General features: G+C 43.3%; 2 protein-coding genes across 2 annotated transcripts in view; both read right to left on the bottom strand.

Moving 5' to 3' along the window:
• The window catches only part of LOC146671453 (voltage-dependent T-type calcium channel subunit alpha-1I-like), a 164,008-nt gene that overhangs the window by 84,418 nt on the left and 56,113 nt on the right, over window positions 1-23,477 (bottom strand). The window contains exons 3-4 of the mRNA XM_085403655.1: window positions 14,744-14,877; window positions 1,505-1,602 (exon numbers count right to left, since the gene is read on the bottom strand). Coding sequence (XP_085259781.1) covers window positions 1,505-1,602; window positions 14,744-14,877 — 232 coding nt within the window. The remainder of the gene's footprint in view (window positions 1-1,504; window positions 1,603-14,743; window positions 14,878-23,477) is intronic.
• Window positions 7,775-9,404, bottom strand: LOC146671455 (uncharacterized). The gene has a single exon (XM_085405009.1). It carries the CDS (start codon window positions 9,326-9,328, stop codon window positions 7,775-7,777), a length of 1,554 nt encoding a protein of 517 aa, XP_085261135.1. The 5' UTR covers window positions 9,329-9,404.

Here is a 23,477-nt window from a genome sequence, read left to right as displayed (position 1 = left end):
TTATATCACAATTATCATCTAGCTCTGAAATGTCCATTCTTAACTGTAATGGCATGAAGTTCAAAGTTCAAACTGAGCATTACAACAGGGAAAAAAGGTCATTGTAGTGAGTTTGAACATCATATAGATGCCACATGGGGTGGTCTTAGTATCTGAAAAGCTGCTGATCTACTGGGATTTTCCCGTATAGTCATCTTGATGGTTTGCAGAGAATGTTCCAAAAAGGAGAAAAGAGAAAATATTCAGTGAGCAGCAGTTCTCTTGGGTAAAATGCCTTGTTGATGTCAGAGGTAGGCAACAGTAGCTCAAATAACCATTCATTACAACCAAGCTAGAGCATCTGTGAATACACAGGATATTGGACACTGAAGCAGTTGGGCTACAGCAGCAGAAGACCACAACAGGTGACACTCCTGTCATCTAAGATCAGGAGGCGGAGGCTACATTTCACATGAGCTCATCAAAACTGGACAATAGAAGATTGGAAAAATCCTGCCTGGTCTGATGAGTCTCGATGTGTGCTTTGACATTCGGATGATAGGGTCAGAATTTGGTGTAAACAACATGAAAGCCTGGATCCATCCTGCCTTGTATCAAAGCTTCAGGCATGGTGATGTCATGGTGTTGAAGATATTTTTCAGGCATACTTTGGGACCCTTAGTACCAACTGAGCCTACCTGAGTATTGCTGACTACACCCATCCCTTTATGCTCAGATTGTACTATATCTGTTTCCAGTGAAGAACATGTCATAAAGCGTAAATCATCTCAAAGTTACTGCACACAAATGGCCTCCACAGTTCGCAGATCTCAGTCTTAGAGTGCACTTTCAAAACATATAGGCTAATAAAACTAATAGTAATAGCTACTACAGTAACGTTAGAAATTAATCTGGTTCTCTTGATGAGTACTGAACACAAGTGCCTGACTACTTCAGTTCATGTTTATGACCTTTAAGGACTGATTTCCTATAATATCTTTTTTTTCTCAAGTACTGGAACAAAGTGATTGGACTGGTCTGAAATTGGCCCAGGGAGGCTAATTGCTCGCTTGCAATCATTAGGAGATGTCAGTCAGGGCTGCAGAACAAAGGAATCAATTGGAGTTAAAAAGTTTGGCCAAGCGCTGAGTTTTTGATGAGAGAAACAGGGTTATGGTCACACGCCGATCAGTGAAGCAGCATTAATGGACGGTTTGTAAAATCTGATAAAGCCGTGACTCACGGTTTGAACTGCCTGCATGATTAAGCATACGATAAATGTTTAATGATGCCCGCAGGGAACAGGTGGCATGCGAATGCAGGAAAAAAGCAAAATATGTAATACATATACATGAATTTCCATGTTGATGCATTTGGACTCTATGTGAACTGACAGAAATACAGATCTACAAAGAGAAAGTACAAGCAAAAGTATACCTCAAAGGCCACATGGAGACATGAAACATTAAACAGCAAAGAATTTGCCCAGAAACAAACACACACAAAATGTTAATGACGATCTCACTTGGCACTCTGTTAATGGCTTTGAGCGGCCGAAGAACCCTCACTGTCCGAATGGCTGACAGGTTGATGTTCTGCAAGTCCAGCGAGTACTCTACCATCCTGAATATACAGACAAAGAAGCAAAAAGGAAGAGAGAGATCAGTTAATCATTTAATCATGAACTGTCACTGCCTTGATCGGTCACTGGTTCAGCCTAGGAGAAAAACCGATTAGCATAGCCCCAGCTTCAACACAGATCTCTGTCCGCGATTCAAAGCCACTGGTCTCTCTTTGATCTAGTCTCACCGGTGCCCTCCCTTAGCTCCATGAATCTCAGCTGTATGGGAAATTTACTGCACGTGGAGGTGCAACCCTCCAGAGAAAACGCTCAGTTGGGGTGGGAGTGCAGGGTATAAAGTGACAAAGCATCAAAAAGGGAGAATAACATGAAAGAGAGGTGGGGAAGAAGAAAAGAGCAGGGAAAAAAGGGATTCATTCTATTCTAAGTGTTGCCTGCAGGATGTTGCGGCTCAGTCAGTGCCTGGCATCTGTTAGCAAGTCATTTCCACAGCATGGCTAAGCTGTTTGTGCCCCCAAACCCAAACCACTTTCATAGGAGAACGGTCACGGTATGAAAGCACTGTGTACGTCTGAATGTGCCATACACTACTACATGACTGTAATCACACAGAGTGAAGTGAATGTATGAAATTTACAGTATATGTGTAATAAATGACAGAATAAATAACACTGGGTGCATGTATATGCGAACAAACTGTGTGGATTGTGTAATACTTACGTGCGTTTGTCCAAGAGCGTGTACAAAATAGATATGCCTGGGGCTACGACAGTGTCGGGACAGCATGATACCAACAACAGCGCATCCAACACAAGCTAATAACACCCAAAGCACATCCGCTGGCTTTGTAAAAAACAAGCCAAGCTCACTGTCTCTCACATAGATAGACTTATGAACCGTGTCATTTCCAATAATGTGAAACTTTATTGATCCCAAAGGGAAGCTCTCTCCGTTTGCCCTTCAACAACAAGCACAGAGTCATCAGCCGAGGAGCACCCCAGCTCACACTTAAGTAGGATTACTTGTTGTACAAGGGGTTTAACTGCTGCACAACCTACAGGGAGTCAACTCTAACCACTAGCAATTTATTCATATGGGTGTGAAATATTTAAAAACTAGGACTGCACTTTTAGGTGAAATGCTTACTTGTGTTTTATTTTAAACTTACTCCTATAGTTGTGGGTTTTTTGTAGTTTTTGAGTCTTATACTGTAGCTGGACGAGACCATCATTGCAAGGGAGAATTTTCTCAGTCGAAAACAGGCCACAATGCCAAACCACAGAGAAGAGCGGAACAGTTTTAGGGGTGGGGCTACTAGCTTTTCTACCAGTTTTAATGCAAAAAAGGATTTGATAGAGGCTGCTGGGAGCCTGAATAAAGGGCTAAAATGCCAAAATTTAAAAAAACACAGCTCTTAGTTAGCTCAAGGACAAATACTAAATGTAAATGTGTTGATTGAATAGGTTATAGGCTGACTGATACACTATTAGATAGAGACAGCCTACCCAAAACACATATAATTGCTTAGATGAGTGCAGATATTGCAGCTTTGTTAGTGATCCAATTACATCCTGATCACACACAGAGCAACAAAGAAATTAAAAACGAGAACAGAAGATCATTAATGTGCTTGCATGTGTGTGAGTCTTTAGACATGTACGTCTTTGTATGTGTGTGTGCGCATGCATTCTATCTATAGAAGTGTCTCTTCCTGTGCACATCAATCAGGCCGATGTGTTTGGGAGGGTAATTAGTGGACTGCCGCAAGCAACCTTTTTATTATTGCTTTTTTGCTCGCGATACCTTCATCTCATTCATGCTTTTATGTAACCACACTGTGTGTGTGTGTGTGTGTGTGTGTGTGTGTGAACGTGCCTTTCTATATCAGTGTAAAATGTAGCGCTTCAGCGGAAACCTAGTGTGGGCCTAGTGTCAGAGATCAGGCACACTTTCAGCATAAAGGATGATGAAACACTTGAAACAATCTAGATGTCAAATATGTCGTGACTTGAGAGGAAAGTTAGCAATTAGCCAAAATCATAAAACCCAAAAGTTTAAGTTCTACATTGGGAAATATGCGTTTTGGCATCATTTATATATGAAACACAAAAAGAGACTGCTCAACTGTGATGATCTCCTCGTAAAATAATGAAAACTGAACAACAGCTGCAGCGCTTTCTTGTTTTTGTCTCATGTAATTGTGAATTTCAGCTGAGCCTCATAAAGGCTGTTAAGCAAATTTCTTACTATTTATATCCTAATAGATTTATCTTTATAGTGTCATCCACGGTGACAAAGCTTTTTAGACCTAGTCTCTCATTTTCATGAAAAGGTCCTAAAGGGTCAAACCTACTCTGTAACTCATCACGTTACAGGCTGTAAAGTGATGAGTGCGCTCTACTGATGACCTCCGAGTCTTGGCATAGTACATCTTACTTGCATAAGCAGAAACACAAAGGTCAGAAACGTTGGGTTACTTAACGTAATCCCTGGTTCTTTGATAACAGAGTGAGGTGTTTCACTATGGGAATCGCCTCGGCGTGACCAACTACGGAAGCTCCAATGACACCACGTCTGTCTATGACAGACCTGTCGAGCCGTGCTCAGGGCTCCGCCCCCTCGTACTAACACGGCCGACCAGCTCCTCCTAACTCATTCCAAGCAGATTTCTTTCCGTGCCTAAGCAAGGAGGGAAGTGTTGGTGAAACACCTCACTCTGTTATCAAAGAACCAGGGATTACGTTAAGTAACCCAACGTTCTTTTTCTAACTTCGCTCGGTGTTTCACTATGGGAGATATGGCCCACTCCCGGATTGCGCCAGCTCCCGAAGCTACTCTCCAGTGCTACTCCAGGATCTCAGGTCGAACCTGAGGCACCAGAATCCAGCACCGTCTGAGCCAGGGATGACTGTGCAACATCCAGCCGATAAAACCGGACAAACGTGTGCGGCGTAGCCCAGCTTGCTGCCGCACAAATATCCTGGACTGATACACCTCTGAACAACGCCCAGGATGTGGCCACACCCCTAGTGGAGTGTGCTCGGAGTGCCGGGGGGGCCTGCAAGCCCTTACAGCTATAAGCCAGAGCTAAGGCCTCTACAATCCAATGAGCTAGTCTCTGGCGTGATACGGGCCTGCCCTTGTGAGGGGAGGCCCAGGAAACAAACAGCTGATCCGACTTCCTGAATCCAGCTGTTCTGTCAACATAAGTCCCCAAGGCCCGGACAGGGCACAAAGTGTTCAGCCTCTGCTCCCTCTCGGAAGAGAATGGAGGGGGGTGAAAAGCTAGGAGCTCTACTGTAGGGCACCTGTATGATGTTTCCAACACTTTAGGGACAAAGGCTGGGTTAGGCCTCAGGAGTGCTTTAGTGAGTCCCGGGGCCAACTGTAGACAAGAGGGGTGAATAGACAGAGCCTGTAATTCACTAACTCGCTTGGCTGTGGTTAGAGCCAACAGCAGAGTGGTTTTAAGAGAGAGAAACTTCAACCCCACTGCCCCAATAGGCTCAAAGGGGTGGTGGGAGAGGGCGTCTAAAACGACTGACAGATCCCATAAAGGGACCAGTGGTCTAGAAACTGGGAGCGTTCGACGCGCTCCTCTCATGAAGCGACCTACAAGGGGGTGCTGCCCAGCAGGTTTATCACCAAACCCCACGTGGCAGGCTGAAATAGCTGCTAAATAGACCTTTATAGTGGAAAAAGCTTTCCTTTTGTCCAGCAAGTCTTGAAGAAAACACAACAGCTCCACCACTGAACACTGAAAAGGGATAATCTGCTTTTCATGGCACCACTCTTCAAAAACACGCCATTTACTGCTGTAAATGGAACGGGTGGAGGAGGCTCTGGCATTCTGAATGGTTTCAATAACCTTCGGAGGCATGCCTGCTGCCTTCAAATTCCACCTTTCACGGGCCAGGCCCAGAGAGCAACCTGGTCTGGATGGGGATGGTATATCTCCCCCCGCGCCTGAGACAGAAGGTCCCTGCGGATGGGGAGTGGCCATGGCTCGTCCACCAGAAGCTGGATGATTTCTGCTATCCAGTGTTTGGATGGCCACCGTGGAGCTATTAAAATCAGAGACAGCCCCTGATCCCTCACTCTGATCAGTGTTGGGGAGATCAGGCTGAGGGGAGGGAAAGCATACAGCAGAGTTTTTGGCCAAGGATGGGCCAGCGCATCCACGCCCAGTGGCGCGTGTGCGTCTGACAGGGAGAAAAACAGGGGGCACTGTGTGTTTTCTCGCGAGGCGAAGAGATCTACGGCAGCCCGGCCGTATCTCTGCCAAATCTGCTCCACCACCTGTGGGTGAAGCCTCCATTCTCCGAACAGTGGATTTCCTCTGGACAGGAGGTCCGCCCCCCTGTTCAGAATTCCTGGCACGTGAGTTGCCCGAAGGGAGAGGAGCCGAGTGCTGCTCCACATAATTATTTCCCTGGCTAACCTGTGTAGCTGCCGGGAACGGGTGCCGCCCTGGCGGTTGATATAAGCAACTACAGTGGAGTTGTCTGTTTTCACTAAAACATGTTGACCCCGGAGATACGGCAGAAAATGCCGTAAGGCTAGGAGCACCGCGCGGAGCTCCAGCACATTTATGTGATTCAGAGTGAGTCTCTGTGACCAAACGCCATTCACTGCTCTGCCCATCATAGTTGCACCCCAACCTGACAGGGATGCATCTGTGGTCAGCGTCACCCTGGATGATACTGCCCCGAGCGGTACCCCCGCCGCGAGAGCTGTCGGGCTCCTCCAGGGCCGGAGAGCCGCAATACACGGCTGCGTTATTTTTACACCACGACTGAGATGTCGGCGAGGGCACAGCTGCAGAGAAGCGACCCACCGCTGAAAATCTCTCATCATAAGCAGCCCCAAGTGTACCACCGATATCACCGAGGCCATGAGGCCGAGGAGGCGGAGACAGAGTCGGAACCGCACGACTTTCCCCAGCTGAAAACGGGAAAGACAGTGAGTGAAGGATGCGATCCTCCGCTCTGAAAGTGCGATACGATAAGAGATGGAGTCTATTCTGAGCCCCAGATACTCTGTAAACTGTGCGGGTTCCAAGTGGCTCTTTTCCAGGTTGATAGTGAACCCAAGCTCCGTGAGGTGATTCACCACCACCTCGGAGTCTTTGATCGCCTGCTCGCGCGATCGTGAGCATATTAGATAATCGTCTATGTAAGAAAATATTCTGATGCAGCGCTGCCTCCACACATTTGCTGAACACCCTCGGAGCTAAGGATAGCCCGAATGGGATAGTTTGAAACTCGTACGCTACGCTCTGATAAGCGAACCTGAGATATTTCCTGTGTGGAGGATAAATGGCGATGTGAAAATATGCGTCTGATAGGTCGATTGTAACAAACCAATCGCCTGTGTGAATTGAGCGACAAAGCGTCTTGTGTGTGAGCATTCTGAACGTGTACTTTCTCAAATGCTTGTTTAACACACGCAGATCCAGAATAGGACGGAGCGACGTTCCGTCCTTTTTCGGGATGAGGAAATAGCGGGAGTAAAAGCCCTGCTGAGCTTCTTCGCTCGGAACCGCTCCGATCGCCTGTTTGTGTAACAGGGAGGATATTTCCTCCTCCAGCACATTCGCTGAATCGCGACTGGCCACAGAAGCTAACACTCCGCCGAATCTCGGTGGTTTTGCCGCAAACTGTAGTCTGTAACCATGGGAAATGGTTGACAAGACCCAGGGATGAACTGCGCATGCGCGCCACCGCTCCAGCCGCTCTGCGAGCGGGCCTCTGAAGAAGCGGTAGCGTGACGTCACCCCTGTCTCCCGGAAGGAGTTGGGGCTCTCCCCCTCGGGAAGAGCGTGAGCTCCCCCCGCTGGGAACAAAGACAAATTGCAGTGATTTTCTTTTGTTTTTATTTTGAAACTGGGGGGACATTCTGCCCTTGGCAAACTGCCTGGCTGCAGAAATGCACGTTTTATTTCTTTTGTTACCCCCAAACCACAGTGAAGTGTCTGGTGACTCTGGGCAGTGCTTGGTGACACAGACAGAGTGTTTAGAAATGTTTGGTGACACTGCGCCATTTGTCCACAAGTCTGTCCTCCCTGAACTGGAGGAGGAGACTGAGAGGGTGCTCCTGGTGAACTGGAAACTTCCGGAGACCCTGAACTTTGGAGTGATTTGGTTACCCCTTCTAACACCTTCCTTCTCTTTGGGGAAGAAAAGAGGGGTGACACAGAATGCTGCAGGTGTGCTAGGCTGACCGCTTCTTTTTTCCCTCTCCGGGGTGTGACGGCTTGTTCTTTGCAGCAACTGCTGCAAAGGAATGCTTGCCCCAAGGTCTTCGGTTCTCTACCTTGGCCTGGTGGGCACCCTGCTGGCCTCCTGCTCCTCTCTGCATTTTGACCCCACTCTGTCTCCCTCTCGCAGCTGCTGCTGTTGCTGCAAAGCCAGCTCTTGGCACCTGCTGGGGCTGAGAGTTAGGTTTTCTGGGTAAGCAGAGATTGAATGCTTCACCCTCCTGCTTTCTGCGGGTGCTTGTTTCTCTCATTCTCTCCAGGGCTGGGCCAAAGAGACCCTTGGTTGGGTCATAGGCTGCATCCATGACCTCAGCCTTCTGAGCATCACCCAGGCCTGACAGGTTTAGCCACAAGGCTCTCTCACCCGAGACTGCAAGGCCCATAACGCGACCACACCCTTGGACTGCTCCCCTGGAGGAGCGAAGAATGAGATCATTAACCACGCAGATTTCATCCCAGAGGGCTGGGTTCGGGGAACCCGAGTCAAGCTGACGGCCCATGTCTTCCAGAATTTCTGCCTGATATGCTGATAGCAGTGTGACTGCATTAAGCGAGCACACTGACTGTGCAGCATATTTGTATGTCCTTTGATAAATAGATGCCGTGAGGCGATCTATCTTGTTGGGCAAAGAAATGCTAGAAGAAGCTGAGATTGCCCTGCGGTTAGGGTGAAGGTGATACGCCACTGAAGGCTCCACTGCTGGGGGTTCAGTCAGCCCCAGTTCACCCATCCCCTGGATCTCAAGCTTAGAGCAGCCCTTGGTCGGAAGCTTGCTTTTAAAAGGGCTTGACCAATAGCGACTCATTTCTTTCATGCAGGCTGGGACTGCTGGCAGAAGCTGCTTTGATGGCGGCAAGGCTGGTGGGAGCCTCTTGCCATCATACAAGTCACGTTCTGCCCCTTCGGCATCCTGGGCGGCTGGCCATGGGATGCCTAGCTTGGCAGCAGCCCGTTTACAGACCTCGTACAAATTGCTGTCCACCAGGGGTGCAACTTCAGCCCCACTCGGTGGCCTGGACTGCTGGGGAGGAAAGGTAGAGTCATCCTCCTGTTCCTCATCCATGTCCTCCAGGTCGAGGAGGTCGGAGTCGGCATCGCCCTCCGCGTCCTCGCCACCCGGCTCGCCCACGTTTTGATCGAGGAGGTCCTCGAACGATGGGGGCATGAGCGGGGACTCTTCTTCCATCATGTCCGCCCAGCTTGTGGAGGCTCGCGGATGACGGATATCGCTCGTAGCAGTAGCAGCCGACAGGCAGGGGTCCTGACTGTTCGTTACTGCTACTCTCAGCCTCCTTTCCAGGACTTTCTCTGGCATCAAAGCACAGTGTGGGCATCCCTGAGGGTCCGCCAGTGAAGCCTGAGCATGCTTGGCACCCATACAGACGATGCACATTGGATGAGGGTCCCTGCCCGAGATGGTGGCACCGCATGATGCGGGGCACGGGCGGGATGCAGCCTCTTTAGCCTTCGGCTCCGACCTTTTGGCGGGAGTAGGAGCCGTAGACATGGTTAGCGGAAAGGGGTGAGACTAGGCTACACCAGGCTCGTCTCGACACGTTAGCCCGTAAGTAGCTAGGACTAGCAGCGGGTGTTAAATCTGATCTAGTCGCGGCGGGAGTCAGCTCGTCGTGACACGTTGGCTGCACTCCGCTAGCCAATATCGTTAGCAACTTAATGCTAACCGAACCCTACGTCGACCAACAAGCTAATGCTAGTGAGACGCTAATGTGGTTCGTGGCCTGCTAACAAGTTAATGCTAGCTGGACACTGAACGAACAGCTCGCTGTAACGCGTTAGCCCGAGTCACACAACGTCGGCTACCTCGCTAACTAAAACCAGGAACCGCTGGGACAGCTCGCCTGACGCGGTTGCTGTTCCACAGTGCAACTCTAAGTACACTTCTTTCGAAGGACTTACTCAGCACGATCCAAACTGGAACCGGAAAAACTGCGTTCGGCGACGTACTCCTACACGGGACGCCTGAGAACTGTTAAGCAGCTAATCAAGTTAGCCTGGATGCGCTGAGGGAGCTCAAAGTAGTTTCTCACGGGAAGAAAGCGAGAATGAGTTAGGAGGAGCTGGTCGGCCGTGTTAGTACGAGGGGGCGGAGCCCTGAGCACGGCTCGACAGGTCTGTCATAGACAGACGTGGTGTCATTGGAGCTTCCGTAGTTGGTCACGCCGAGGCGATTCCCATAGTGAAACACCGAGCGAAGTTAGAAAAAGAACCTGAAGTGTAGACCACAATGTCAACACCTTATGGAATAAACATTGACTATCTGTCTGAAACATAGCAATCTTCCCCATAAAAGGGAGCCTCGAGAACCAAAGTGCCATTATAAACTATGGAAGTGCAGTTTCCTTTTCACCGTTGGTGCCAACACAGAGTAAATGTTTCCACAATTTACAGCTGAGTCTCCTTAATAATCCTTTCTGGATGAGGAAAACCTGTCTCATCATGTGTTTTGTAGGTTCTTAGTCATGCAATTTAGGGTAGTCTTGTGAGCTTGAAAATGTTTCAGCTCTCATCCAAGAGTCTTCTTCAAGAGTCTCCCAGGTAATAAACCCTTAGTGGGAGTTCTTCATTTTGGACGTCCTTCAGGTGATTCTGGGTCTTTAACCCACTATTGGTCATACCAGTCATCACATGAACCACAGTGCATCATCCAGTTGCCTTCTTTTTTAGTTTTCAAGACTGGTCTCATCATAATTGGCATCAGCTTCAGTCAAGATTAGGGTTGCCAAAAACTGATACTCAGGTATTAATCAATACTAAAACTAATACTGAATTAAAATACACATTTGCAAAAATATTGATGCAAACAGTGCCATCAGAGCTCCTCCCCTCACTAACAGCTGAAGTAGTTAACATTTATGACGCTGGACAACACTTTAGGAGGAATACAAAGAGGTCAGTGAAGCTCCTGCTTCAACAACATTGAAGTATCGAACAGTTATCAGTGTTAACTCAGCCAGCAAATGCATTAACAGTAGCTGTTTAACTGTTAGCAATTACCGATAGCCACATTAGCCATCTGTTTTTATTAATGTAGTGATTAGCTGTCTGTTAGAAAAAAGATGAATAATTATTGCCGGCTGAACGGGTCATGGATCGAATGTTGAGCCATGGCAGAGCGGATTATGGACACATGGTGAACTGCCTGTAAAGAGCAGCAGGGAACTAGAGTTAAACGGAGCAGAGAGTCCAGAGTGTGGAGAACTAATCTGAGCAAATAAAGAGTGAAATTCGGAGTAGAGCAGCCAAATCAGTTTGAAATGTTTGTATTGTGACAATACAAGAGCACCTAAACAGCTGTGCCTAGTCAAGGCACAGCTCTTTAGCATACTCCATAGACCAGCATCATTCATTTTTCCATGATTTCTTTGACCTGTTAATTTTTTTCAGCTTTTTCCTTGGCATCCGTTCATCTGTCCATTCATTTTCTTCCACTTATCCAATTCAGAGTCACGGGGGAGGGGCTGGAACCTGTTACAGCTGTCATGCAGGACAGGTTGCCAGTATGTTGGCATCCTTGGTGTACATTAGAAAAAGATGCAGAAGTCAAAGCTGACTTTCAATAAAAAGGGTCACACTTCTTTGCTGAATCATGAATTTCAGTGATATTGGCACAAAGATACGGAATTTGCATGCTGTCACTGCAGATACCACACAAAGTGGGAAAAAAATTAATGTCAGTGCAGTGGAAATGAAAAAACATTATTTCCTGTGAGGTTTCTGGTGTTAAAGACAGAAAGGGAAAACCACTCTTGACAAAAGAAAGGAGTGTATGGGGCCAAAGGGTGGATGTTCGTCTGAGCATGTCAAGAGGAAAGAAAGAGCAGGGAGGTGAGTCAAAAAGAAACAAAAAAGAGGTGTTGCCCGTAGGTAACAGGCATGGAGCTCATAGCAGAATGTTGACTGTGATTTGGCCCAGAAAAGCTGGCACTGCCCTCTGCAATTAGCCTAGACGGTAATCTAATGGGTGCTGCCAAGAGGCAAACGAAGACCGAGGTGTTCGCACAAATGCATACACAAACACAGGCAGGCGCACGCACGCAGATTAAACACAGCAAAGGCATAAGCTGACAGACTGTAATCTGTGTGGGTAATTCTGTGCCATAAACGTGCACATAGACTCGCGCGAGCTGTGTTTGAGCATCCGCTGAGGATAAACTGATTCAGCTCAAATGAAGATGAATGTCCCTGCACCGACCCTGGAAAGTCTGTAGCTTTATCGTTGTTTGTGCGCCATTATACCAGCCACTCCTCCCATCCATCTCCCTCTCCTTCACATAGTCGTCACTTCGGAGGACATTATATTTCCTTATGCTCATTTTCTGGAGACTTTTTAAACCAAGTCTACATACTAAAAAGCTTTATGTATTTATGGTACGAGGGCTTCATTTTTTCCCCCTCAGAATAGAGTTGAATCCCCGAGATGTGGGCATCTCCTCACCCCCCGCACACCCCCCAGGACCAAAACAAACACAAACACACCACACACGCATACAGAGGGACTTTATCACCTGGCATGTCTGAGCCTCGCATTTCACTTGGGTTAAAGCAGGTGTTTGAGCAGGTGTGTTTACTTTGGTTTTGTGCACATGCATCCATCTAGCACATCTGCCTTGTATTTTCCTCACGCATTAACAGCATGTGTGATGAATACTTGGAAGAACAAGTTAAACCTGTAATATATGAATATATGACCAGAGACATGCATGTTGTTGCCAACATGTAAGTGTTACATGTTGATCAATATCTGGTGAACACCCAATACTTTACCTAGCAGTATCTCGGTCTGTGATAGTGTAGTGTCTGTGGCAGAATATCAGGGACTCTTAATACCATGACTTTGATTTAATTATTTATCTTTTTTTTAATTCTTTGAAATTAACATGTAAGTGCTGATAGCTTAACAAGAGCTGATGTCTCACTCTGCTGGAGCTGCTGAAAAATACAGAAACATTTGAAACGGCTGCACAATCAGAGCAAACTGGATGGCTGTTATTGCATAGTGGTTTTGCCGCTTCGTTCACACCACAGAGTGACTTTTTCTGGCCGAGTGTTATGTCAAATCCTGTTTTCCAAGCAGTTTTTAAAGACACATCAATGACAGCAAAGCTTTTCAGTGGCCTGCCATCAAGTTTAGTCAGTGGCAGGTAAAAGTGCAAAGCTGCTACCTGAAGGTTTTCTACACCGACCTTTGCTTGTTTCATAACACAAGAATCACTCAGAGCTGTGCCACATCCACTGTTACAGTTTTGTGTGTAAAGCAATAAAACATCTATTTGTAAAATGCCTCCATAGCTTTATTTCACAGTTTTATTTGTTTCTATACCATTTTGACTCTGACTCTGTTCCACACAGGGTCATGCCACAAATTTAAACTTGTTCTAATTTCATAACTTTAACATAAATTAATGCATAAAACTATATGACCTCCATGCAAAATAATAGCCATTTACTTGTCATCCTGCTGTTAAATATACACATAGTAGAATATGTGAACATATCTAGATTAACTGAAAATCATATGGGTCACATTTAATTAATCTTCCCTCTAATTTCTTTTAAGATGCTTAGAAAACAAATATTATTTCTAAGTAAATAGTAGTAGAGACTAGACCCGAGTAATAGAGACAGATTGCAATAATTAAAGCTGGGTAACAGCAAGCCAGTCAGCCAAAAAGTCATTCAAAATAAATGACAAAATAGGCTGTTAATCTTTGTCTACAAACTCCCAAAACCCATTATAAAAAATATTATATATGCTTCAAATCTAATCTTGTGGTTTTAAAGATTTAAAGTTGTACGTGCTAAAAGTCATTGCCACTTGCGCTATAACATTTTATCTATTGCTTCTGCAGAAATTGTCTGCAGAAATTGCTGATGGGGGTGGTTTTGCTGGTTTTAATGTTTTGTCGCTCAAGATCTTTTATGATAATGTTTTTACCTTTTAAAGTTATTCACAGAAAGTAAAAAAGACTCGAGATTTTTAACATTGTTCTCATTTTTTGTTTTACATCTTCCCAAAGCCTTGTCAGATGAACTAAACAACACTTTCATTAACATCACTTCTCATATTCATATTCTACTTTATTCATGTACTACTTTAAGTGATGTTTGGCTAAATGCCCTCTTTTATCCTATAGCCCACTATTTCAGTTCTTTTAATCACTGTTTGGTACATTTAGTGATCTATTTAAATTGCTATCAAAACTTTTAGCTAGTCATTTCCAGCTGTCAAACATAACCTTACCTTTTTTCCCAGCAGACACTGTTTAGCTAACAATTACATTAGCTATTTATAAGTTTGGGGAAACCACTTGGGGAAGTCACTTGAATGAGTGACGAAATTTTTTTCCTACTAAAAATACTACATTAAGATGAACAGAATAAACTTTTTGGGACTTATATTAGCTTACGTTAGCTAAATGCTATCAGATGACATTTTGCCATATGTCATCTGATAGCATTTATCTAACTATTAGCCATTCTTTTAACATGTATTTTTATCACTTTGACAATCACATATCTACTTTAGTTATATAGAGATTTCTGTCTATTTGTACTATTTAGCCATTACTCTCCCCTCCCCCCCCCCCCCCCACATTAGTTTAGCATCTTTATCCATACACCTTCTGGCTGCTGCAGCAGGTATGCAGAGTTCCTCTTTTTATGAATCATTGGTATATTGTATATTGTCTAGTCCAGTATTAAAATGGTTGATTTTATGCCTTTATTTTTTTTAAAGAATATTTTAAACTGTTTGTCCTTATTTTCTGACAGGATAATAGACAGGGAGCCTTTCAACATATGGGTTACCTGCTCAGACCAGTGATCAATATTAGATCACTGGTCTGAGAAGTATTAGAAGCCTACTGTATGAAAGAATGCTTGCATAATAATTTTTGCTTACCCTGCCATGACTATGAAGAAGTCCAGTCTGTTCCAGGTGTCGCCCAGGTAACAGCGACGGCCAAAGATCCCCAGAGCCACCATCTTTACCACCATCTCCAAGGCGAAGAAGATGTAGATGAATGCATCAAAGGCCTATGAGCAATGGGAGGGAGACAAACACAAAGGAAAATGAGCTGAAGATAGAAAAAAATTAATGCTTTTATATATTTTACATGAAACACATGGGCCAGACATCTGTTTTATCTGGTGTGTTGAAGAGATTAGTGGGCTCAAGCTGTTGATAAAGCTCCCTCTTGATTTTTTTCAACTCTGATTTTCAGTTTTGGAAGAACAGTCATTCTCTAATAGAAAAATTGTCTGAACTTTAAAATTTGGTTGCTTGTAATTGCTAACGGTGCAATTTGGTAAAAAAAAAAAAAAAATCACTGATAGTACTATGAAAACTGAAAGATTAAAACGAAATGGTACACGTGCCCTGAAGCAAGCTTCAAGCAATTCCTTAGTTCAGCCCTGTATCTATTCAAACACTTAAACCAGTGCATGACCTTTTATTCTCAACAGCAATTTTAACACTCTAAATACGGCACAACACAGTTGATTTCAAATGATCACTCACAAGCAAAATAATGTTCAAGAATGATGTGTTCTGATCTATTTGTGTGTGTGTGTGTGTGTGTGTGTGTGTGTGTGTGTGTGTGTGTGTGTGTGTGTGTGTGTGTTTGTAGTTTGCTGGACTGTAAAAAGGCTTAAGAGCTAAATGTGTGTATGCACTGCAAACATAGTCTGTACTACCATAATAGAGCATCACACAAAACACACACTGCTTTGTTTGAACCTGCCTACTCTATAATACTTAAATCACAAAAGAAGTAGGAAGTGATCAGGAATAAGAAAGAGGAAGTTCCAGGTCAAACCTCAGAGAAAACAAAGATGAAGAGCAAAAACATGGTGAGAGATAACCAGAACGATAGAGACAGATAAGAGCACATGTCCTGATTACATTATTTTACACAGATCGCTAGCTAAACCACCTATTGTATTTTGGTAGCAAAAAATCTTTCCCACTGCCTTGCCGAAGGCTCTGTGACTGTGCTTCCTGCCGAGTCACATGTTCCTACACTATATAACTCAAGCTGCTACATCTTCACATGGAGATTACAGGACCAAGACCAAGAAATTCAAATGAAGTCATGCCTGCTAATTAAAAAACATTGAATATAATTTGACTAAGTTCAAAATCTCAGGAAAGACACAAAAATTCTGTAGTCAACTTTGTAGTCACTGAATATGAGAGCAATGAGCAGACAAATAGAATAATAAATGGTGTAAAGATACATTACAGATACAGTACCTGATGACTTTCAACAACCAAGACATTTTATATAGAAATAACAGGACAGTTTACCAAAATAAACTCTAAGGTTATTACCTTCCCTAAGTAACATAAGACATAAAATGGATTCAGTGGTAGAAACAACATTCTTTTCCACTCAGTAATGATGAACAATTGCAAGATGGTGTTTGCAGCTATAGACCAAATAGAATGAGACAAATGGTGTGTGAAATTTTGAGGATTTATTCATGCTGCACCACTGGCAGAAGCCTGGGATGTTGTTTTTGTCTCCATCTAGAAATAGCAAGAGTCAAGAGATTGGATTCAGAAACAGTAATCTATTCTCTGGTTGGGCACTGTCTGTATTGTTTGTTATTTTCAAAGATCAAAATCTCTAAAAGCAGGGACAGAGGTGAGCTGGTACAAATTTATGCACTGCAAATGTATAGATCTCTGCTTTTGGGTATGCATGGATGGTTTTGTGTGTAAATATACAGGCACGACTTTGCCTTGTAATGCATCGGAAACCAACATGTGTGTTCCATCGCTGCTCATTCAAACGCATACAGAAAAATACACACACCAGCTCATATACAGCTAGTATACAGAGCTGGCAGCTTTCAATGGGAAAGATGAGAAAATCAGGCTCACATGCTGTTTAAATGATGTTTTGATAAATAATGCAGCCTGCACGCTTCATATGTAATCCGACATTGGCTGCACCAGTTGAATCCCTGTCGTGCTCTGCTTTGAGTGAAAGGGGAATGAATTCATCATCGTTATTTGTCACTACCGCCAGCTTCCTCTTCAGTCAACCTATCAGGTTTCATCATCAACATGATTTGTATAGAGGTTGAGGCTGTCTTGTGATGGGCCCTTTCATGATTTGAAATAGGAGCTGGTGTGGAAGCCACTTTATATGCTGTCATTGTACCACTTATTTGGCAAGAGGAAAGGACATGGTAAGTAGGTCGTAAGGATTGTGATGTTGGACCATTTAAAAATAAAATTATGTTGTGTGTGTGTCTTACTCTACTTGTGACTGACAAAATTAATCAGTGTATAAAACCAAAGGCACCACAGGGACAAATACTCACTTAACAAAATAGGGCAGGAAAGGGAATACCAGACACAGTGATTTATAAAGCGTACGTGTGTTTTCTGAACATCTGAAGCGCTACTAAAAACTATAACAGGTGCAGAGTTGAAGATATAATGAATCGAAATCCATGAACCATCCAAATCAATAGATGAAAAGAAAATAACTTTTTTCATGAGAAATAATTGCAAATGCAGACTGGAGTTTTTGGATTTGATTTGTAACACTGACTGCAGCTCCTGAGTGGGAGTCCTTTGACTTGTGGTACTTAAGAGGAAATATCTATTAAACAGTTATAAAGAGTTTTTATTGGTGCTGTCAGCGTTAATCTTTTTTAAATTACGTTAACACCATAACCGCATTAATGCGGCAAACCTCCGTTAGCGAGTTAACGCAGCTCCCCCATGCGAAGGCTGCACAGTGTCAACGCATTAGCACGGTTAGCTCGTTAACGCGTTAGCGCCGTTCAGCACATCGCACGGGGTGATCCTCGTTAACTCGCTAATGGAGGTTTGCCGCGTTAATACGGTTATGGCGTTAACGTCATTTTAACGAGATTTACGCTGACAGCACTAGTTTTTACATTTTTTTTACCTGCCTAACCCGGTCGTGTTTATTCATATTATTTACAGGGGCATACGTTTTTTCAAGATTATCACCCTACATCCAATCGCCAAGTTTGAGTTTAGAATATGAAACAAACTCTTAACTGAAGCAATATCTGCCAGACAACTATTTTCAAACTCAGTCTGGCTTTAGATTTGTACATAGAAGCAAAACTACATCTATTTTGGCAACAAATTATGCTCTTAATGGTTCAGACAGGATGCAAGATTGTGCTGCCTTGTTCATTTGAATCTGTTGGCCAGTTTCTTTATGGTCAATCAGTGATACTAGTTTAGGCAACAGGGTGGATTAGGAGCTACATTTTAGTTTATACAGCTGGATGTAAGTCTAGTTTGTAAAGGAGTCCTCTAAGGCTCAGTTTTAGACCCTGTTTCATTAGCTCATTGTGGACTTCAGGAGAGAGAAAAGAGACACCCATGCCTCCATCTACATAAATGGCACAGCTGTTGAACGAGTCTCCAGCTTCAAGTTCTTGGGGACCCACCTCTCTGAGAATCTGTCCTGGTCAACTAAGACCTCCAGCCTGGTGAAGAAGGCACATCTGCGCCTCCAGCCTGGTGAAGAAGGCACATCTGCGCCTCTTTTTCTTTAGGACACTCAAGAAGAACCTCATGTCTACTGACATACTGGGTAAGTTCTACTACTATGTGATAGAGAGCATCCTGACCTACTGTGTCATAATTGCTCTGTTGCTGACCACAAAGCACTGCAGTGGGTGGTGAAAACTGCCCATTGCATCACAGGGACTCCACTTCCTGCCATTGAGGGTGTCCACAAGAAAAGATGTCTACGCTGAGCACACGTCTTTATCAGGGACCCCTCTCATCCTGCCAATAAACTGTTCCAGCTCCTCCCCTCCAGAAGACGCTACAGGACCCTACTGACTAAAACCATCAGGTTTAGGAACAGCTTCTTCTCCACAGCTGTCACCCTACTGAACTCAGTCCCCCGTTGAACCCTTCCATCCACACTCACTTAATCCTTCTACACTCCTCCTATCCCTCCCAATGACCATGATCATGACTGTCATTCATTCTCAACATTTACCATATGCTGACATTGGTTACTGCCATAGTTTTAGGACACTGACATAGCATAGTCTCTGTTATAGTGCGTACACTGTTCACTATTATAGATGTTCAGAGCGCTACACTTCCACTACTGCAGATATATTCATAAGACTCTGTAGATCTGTTTACCACACACCGGTACATCTGCATATATGTAGCACATCTGTGTATATTTGTTCATAGTACATCTGTATATCTGCCTGTCTGTATAGCAATATAGAACATATGTATGCTATACAGATCATCTCTATATCTGTACATATGTATACAATAGTGCATCTGAATATTTGCTCTCTACTTAACTCATCTGTATATAATCTGCTCTTTTTGCACTTACTCCTCTTATACTTCTGATTAGATGCAAACTCTATTTCCTTACCCTGTATTTATACATGTGTGTAATGGTAAATGGACTGGTTCTTATATAGCGCTTTTCTACTCTTCTGAGCACTCAAAGCTTTACACAACTTGTGCATTCACCCACTCACGCTAGCACATTTTCTTAGTGCTTTCTAAATAACATTTACACTTTTTTATCTTTACTCTATCACAGTGCTTCACATTTCATATCAAATTAGTTGTCCAGTACACTTCACTTTACTTTGCACTTTATAATCTGGATTCTTGGCTTTATCAAGCCTTAGGAGGCAAATGCACTGGTATATTTTTATGTACAAACCAATAGTGGGTAAATGTTCTTGTTATCTGTGTAAACAGCCAACACCTTCAAACAGCTTGTATGATTTGCACTTGTTTAGATGGCGCCTTTGTGGGGATCCCTGGATTTTGTTTCAGAGGTTGGTATTTTGCACGTTGGTCATGGAATAACCTTCAGTGCACATTAAAGCTGAATGCTTTAGTCTCTCCAGGAGAGTTCAAAGCTTTTATGAAGGCTCCTGTAACCAAAGAGTGCAATTACTATTCAGAATATGTTATATTTGGTTTTATAATTTATAATTTTTCAGTGGCATGCCTTCTTGGGCAGGTCTCCCTCAAAAAAAAAAAAATGTTGGAGGGCAGAAAGGCGATGGAAGAAGACAAATCTTCAGGTACATTATCAAGAAATGAAATGAAAGAATTGAATGATTTAATGGTTGATTTCAATGAATGGGTTAAGACTGCAAAGTGCACTTATTTCTCTACTTCAGTACTAATAAGCATAAGCCTGAGAGACTGCCTTTTTAAATCCTGTAAATTTAAATTGGATTATGATAGGAAATGACAAATTTCTCCAGTTTCTGAGTTTTTTACAGGAAGAAAATTGGCATCAAATCCAAAACAGTAGCTTCTGATTCTTTTATTGATGTCCAGTAACTTAGTCATAATTTTACCTTCTTCTATGCCAGTCTCTTTGGATGAGCTTTTAAGTACTGTGTCACAACTGAAACACTCATCAAGCAGAAATGATACCTCCAAAATGTCTGTGTGAAGTTTTGGATATCACTGCCCCTTGGTTGCTTTCAGTAATTAACAGTTCTCTGTCCTCTGGCTGTATCCCAATATATTTAAATAGGCCTGTGTGCAACCACTCATCAAACAAATCTGGCCTCACTCTTTCTGATGACAAGTGCAGCTCAGTGTCAGAGTTACCTTTTATACGAAAACTTTTAGAGAAGACTGTCTGGCTAAAACTTCTTGAAGGATTACATCAGAACATTTTGAAGTCCTGACATTGTGCTTATTAAGGTGACAAACTTATGTCTTATGACTGCTGATGCTGATGGATATTCTGTTCTTGTGCTACTTGATTTAGGTGCAACATTTGATGCTGTAGACCAGGGGTGTCAAATTCCAATCCTCCATGACCGATGTCCTGAAACTTTTAAATGTATCCCTGCTGCAACACACCTGAATAATGGCAAAACTCTATAGAACTTGATTGCATGCTGAGGTGGCAACCCCTAACTCTACTCAAGTACATTTAAATAAATGTAAGTAAATGTAAGTGTTTAGAAAAACTTCTAAAAGTACTTTTATCGCACCATGTTCATTCACCAATGAGGTGCTGTAACATGTATCAAATGGCTGAATTGAAACCTCAGCATGCAGGCAAGTTCTATAGTCTTGTTAATGACCTACTTATAGGTCTATACTGGGACCTTTCCTACTTTAATTAAATATGGTACCTTTGGGCCTTATCAACATTTCATGTATAAATAATATTTCTTTTCACTGCTATGCTAATAATACACAACTTTATCTCCCTGTAAAATCCTCATTTTCAAACATGTGTGTAATACATGTGTGCAATTGAAAAAAACAAACAAACTCAGAAACTGAGATTTCAGTTATTGCTTTGGACATGCTGCATCCAAGCATCAAATACTTCCTTTGTCCTTGGCCTGTCAATATGAAATCAGCTACCAGAATCCTGGGCTTGCTATTTGACTCTAATCTCACCTATCGGCAGAGATGGGCAGTAACGCGTAATCCGATTACTTTTTTCACGTAACGAGTAAAGTAAGGGATTACTACTGCAAAAACGGTAATTAGATTAGTGTTACTTTCCCGTAAGCACGTTGTTACTGGGTTACTAAAACCATGATTTATTTAAATATATTTTTTTGCGAGAGTGTCTCATGACAATGACGCAAGCGAGTGCGATGTTCGTGGCAACATCTGTGTGCAGATCAAAAATGGATAATATAACGAGTGCGGGAGAGAGTATGAGCGTGCGGCGTTTAAAGCGTGGAAGTACTGACCTTATTTTGAGTTTGATTCCGTAAAAAGTGACAAAAACATTAGCGTCCGCTGCTCACTGCGTGGGAAGAAAACGTCTTTTTACAGCGATAAAGCCCCTAAACGTCCAAGCAAGCACCAAATACGCTGGCTGGAATGTGAAATTCACAGAGAAACTGCCGTATCCTTCCACTGACCGCTGCGGCACACCTGCCCCACTCCTGCTATACAGGTGAAAATAGAGCAACAGGACCGCTGAGTCTTTGATTTTATTTATTTTCTGCTGTGTTTTACGCTGTCTTTGTTTCCCTCCCTCCCCCCGGTCATGTCTGTCCTGTCTGTAACAACTGAAAATAAAATAAATACATAAATAATAACAGCAAAGGTCAATCAAATGGACCAATACGGCAAGGCAGGGATGGTCCACTTGGTAAAGTAATTCCGTTGGGCTTCTGTCTTTGCCTTCAGACAATAATTCTGATGGCAAAAGAACCAAACGGGACAGGCGCCCCCCCCAAAAAGAGACTTTTTCATTTGATTACATTTTATATGAGGGATTATGCAGAAAACGTAGAATTGGGCTGAAGGATCTATTGCTTTATTACCTATTTAGGGGATAAATCATGTTTTAAAAAGTAACTAAGTAACTAATTACTTTTGAATATACGTAATCAATAAAGTAACGGGATTACTTTTTTTGGGAAGTAATCAGTAATTAGTTACTGATTACTTTTTTCAAGTAACTTGACCAACACTGCCTATCAGACACATAAACAAGGTCACCCAGTCCTCACACTACCAAGAAAAAGAAGCACACAGGGAGAGAGGACAGAACACATACTACGGGAGAGAGAAAACATATAATCAAAACATCTCATTTTTAAGTTTTACTCATTTGGTGCACAGTTGTTTGGTCAACTGTCTACCATCTCCTAGCTCACTTTGGAAAGATGAAGTTAAAACAAAACATAAATAAAACATTGTTGTATTCACCTTTAACCAGACAAATCATCTCGTTGTATTGCGCTTCAGTATGCCACCATACCGAACTTGGAGACACACATCATTCTAATTCTAATTCATTTTAGAATGACTAATTACAGGGGCATGGTGTTTGAGATCTGATATCTTTTCATACCTCACAATTATTATTGGATATTGACTCCAGACCACGTTATACCAAGCCCTTCAACCTCTGAGGTCAAGGACATTTTCTTATTATATATCACAATTTAACCCCTACAGATGTCCAAATCGATTTTTTACTGTTTGTGTCCCTCTTTTATTTTTCCTCCAGGAAGTGAGGCAGGCTCGCTGTATTCTCAGAGACTCAGAGAAGTATGTGAGGGCCACTCTTAACTATCTAAGCCCTGTCAGCAAAATCCCTCCTGTTACCATTAGCAACCACCAGAATAGGACCCCTCACACTACCTGGGGAGAAAATATGCTTGTTAGAGAGACAAAAGATGCAGAGAGAGAGAAGGAGTTTGTAGGAAGGGGGAATGGGAACATAGGGAGGGGTAAAGATGACATCAGGGTGGAGGATGAGAACAGGAAAAGAGGAGAGCGAAGCAGAAAGATGTGTTGCACAGCCTCAAAACAATACTAAATAAATATTTATTTTAAATCTCTGCACAATGAAGGGAAAATCTGATGAGATAAATAAACCTATTACAGTTTGGTCTGGAGGGCTTTATTTGATGTTATAATCCATCCTAATGTGCTGTAGGCAAGTGAGATATGGTGAAACAACGAGCCAAAACACAAGGACACACAAACAAGTGACAGAAAGCTCATGTGCAGGTTACTGTAGAAAGATTTTCAGTGTCAATGGCCATTAAAAAATCGACAAGCGAAAGCACACGAGGCAGAATCAGGTTGTCCTTGTCGCACCTGAAATTGAGCCTGCCAAATTTACTTCAGT

The sequence above is a fragment of the Rhamphochromis longiceps genome, linkage group LG4 (assembly GCF_057381845.1).
Source record: "Rhamphochromis longiceps isolate RC_006_pf linkage group LG4, R_longiceps_female_GT1.1, whole genome shotgun sequence".
Lineage (NCBI taxonomy): Eukaryota > Metazoa > Chordata > Actinopteri > Cichliformes > Cichlidae > Rhamphochromis > Rhamphochromis longiceps.
The sequence above is the reverse complement of the archived record's forward strand: the minus strand, read 5'-3'. Positions and strand labels throughout refer to the sequence as shown.

Excerpts from the sequence above, each read along its gene's own strand:
- LOC146671455 (XM_085405009.1), bottom strand. The coding sequence starts at position 9,328 with ATGTCTACGGCTCCTACTCCCGCCAAAAGGTCGGAGCCGAAGGCTAAA.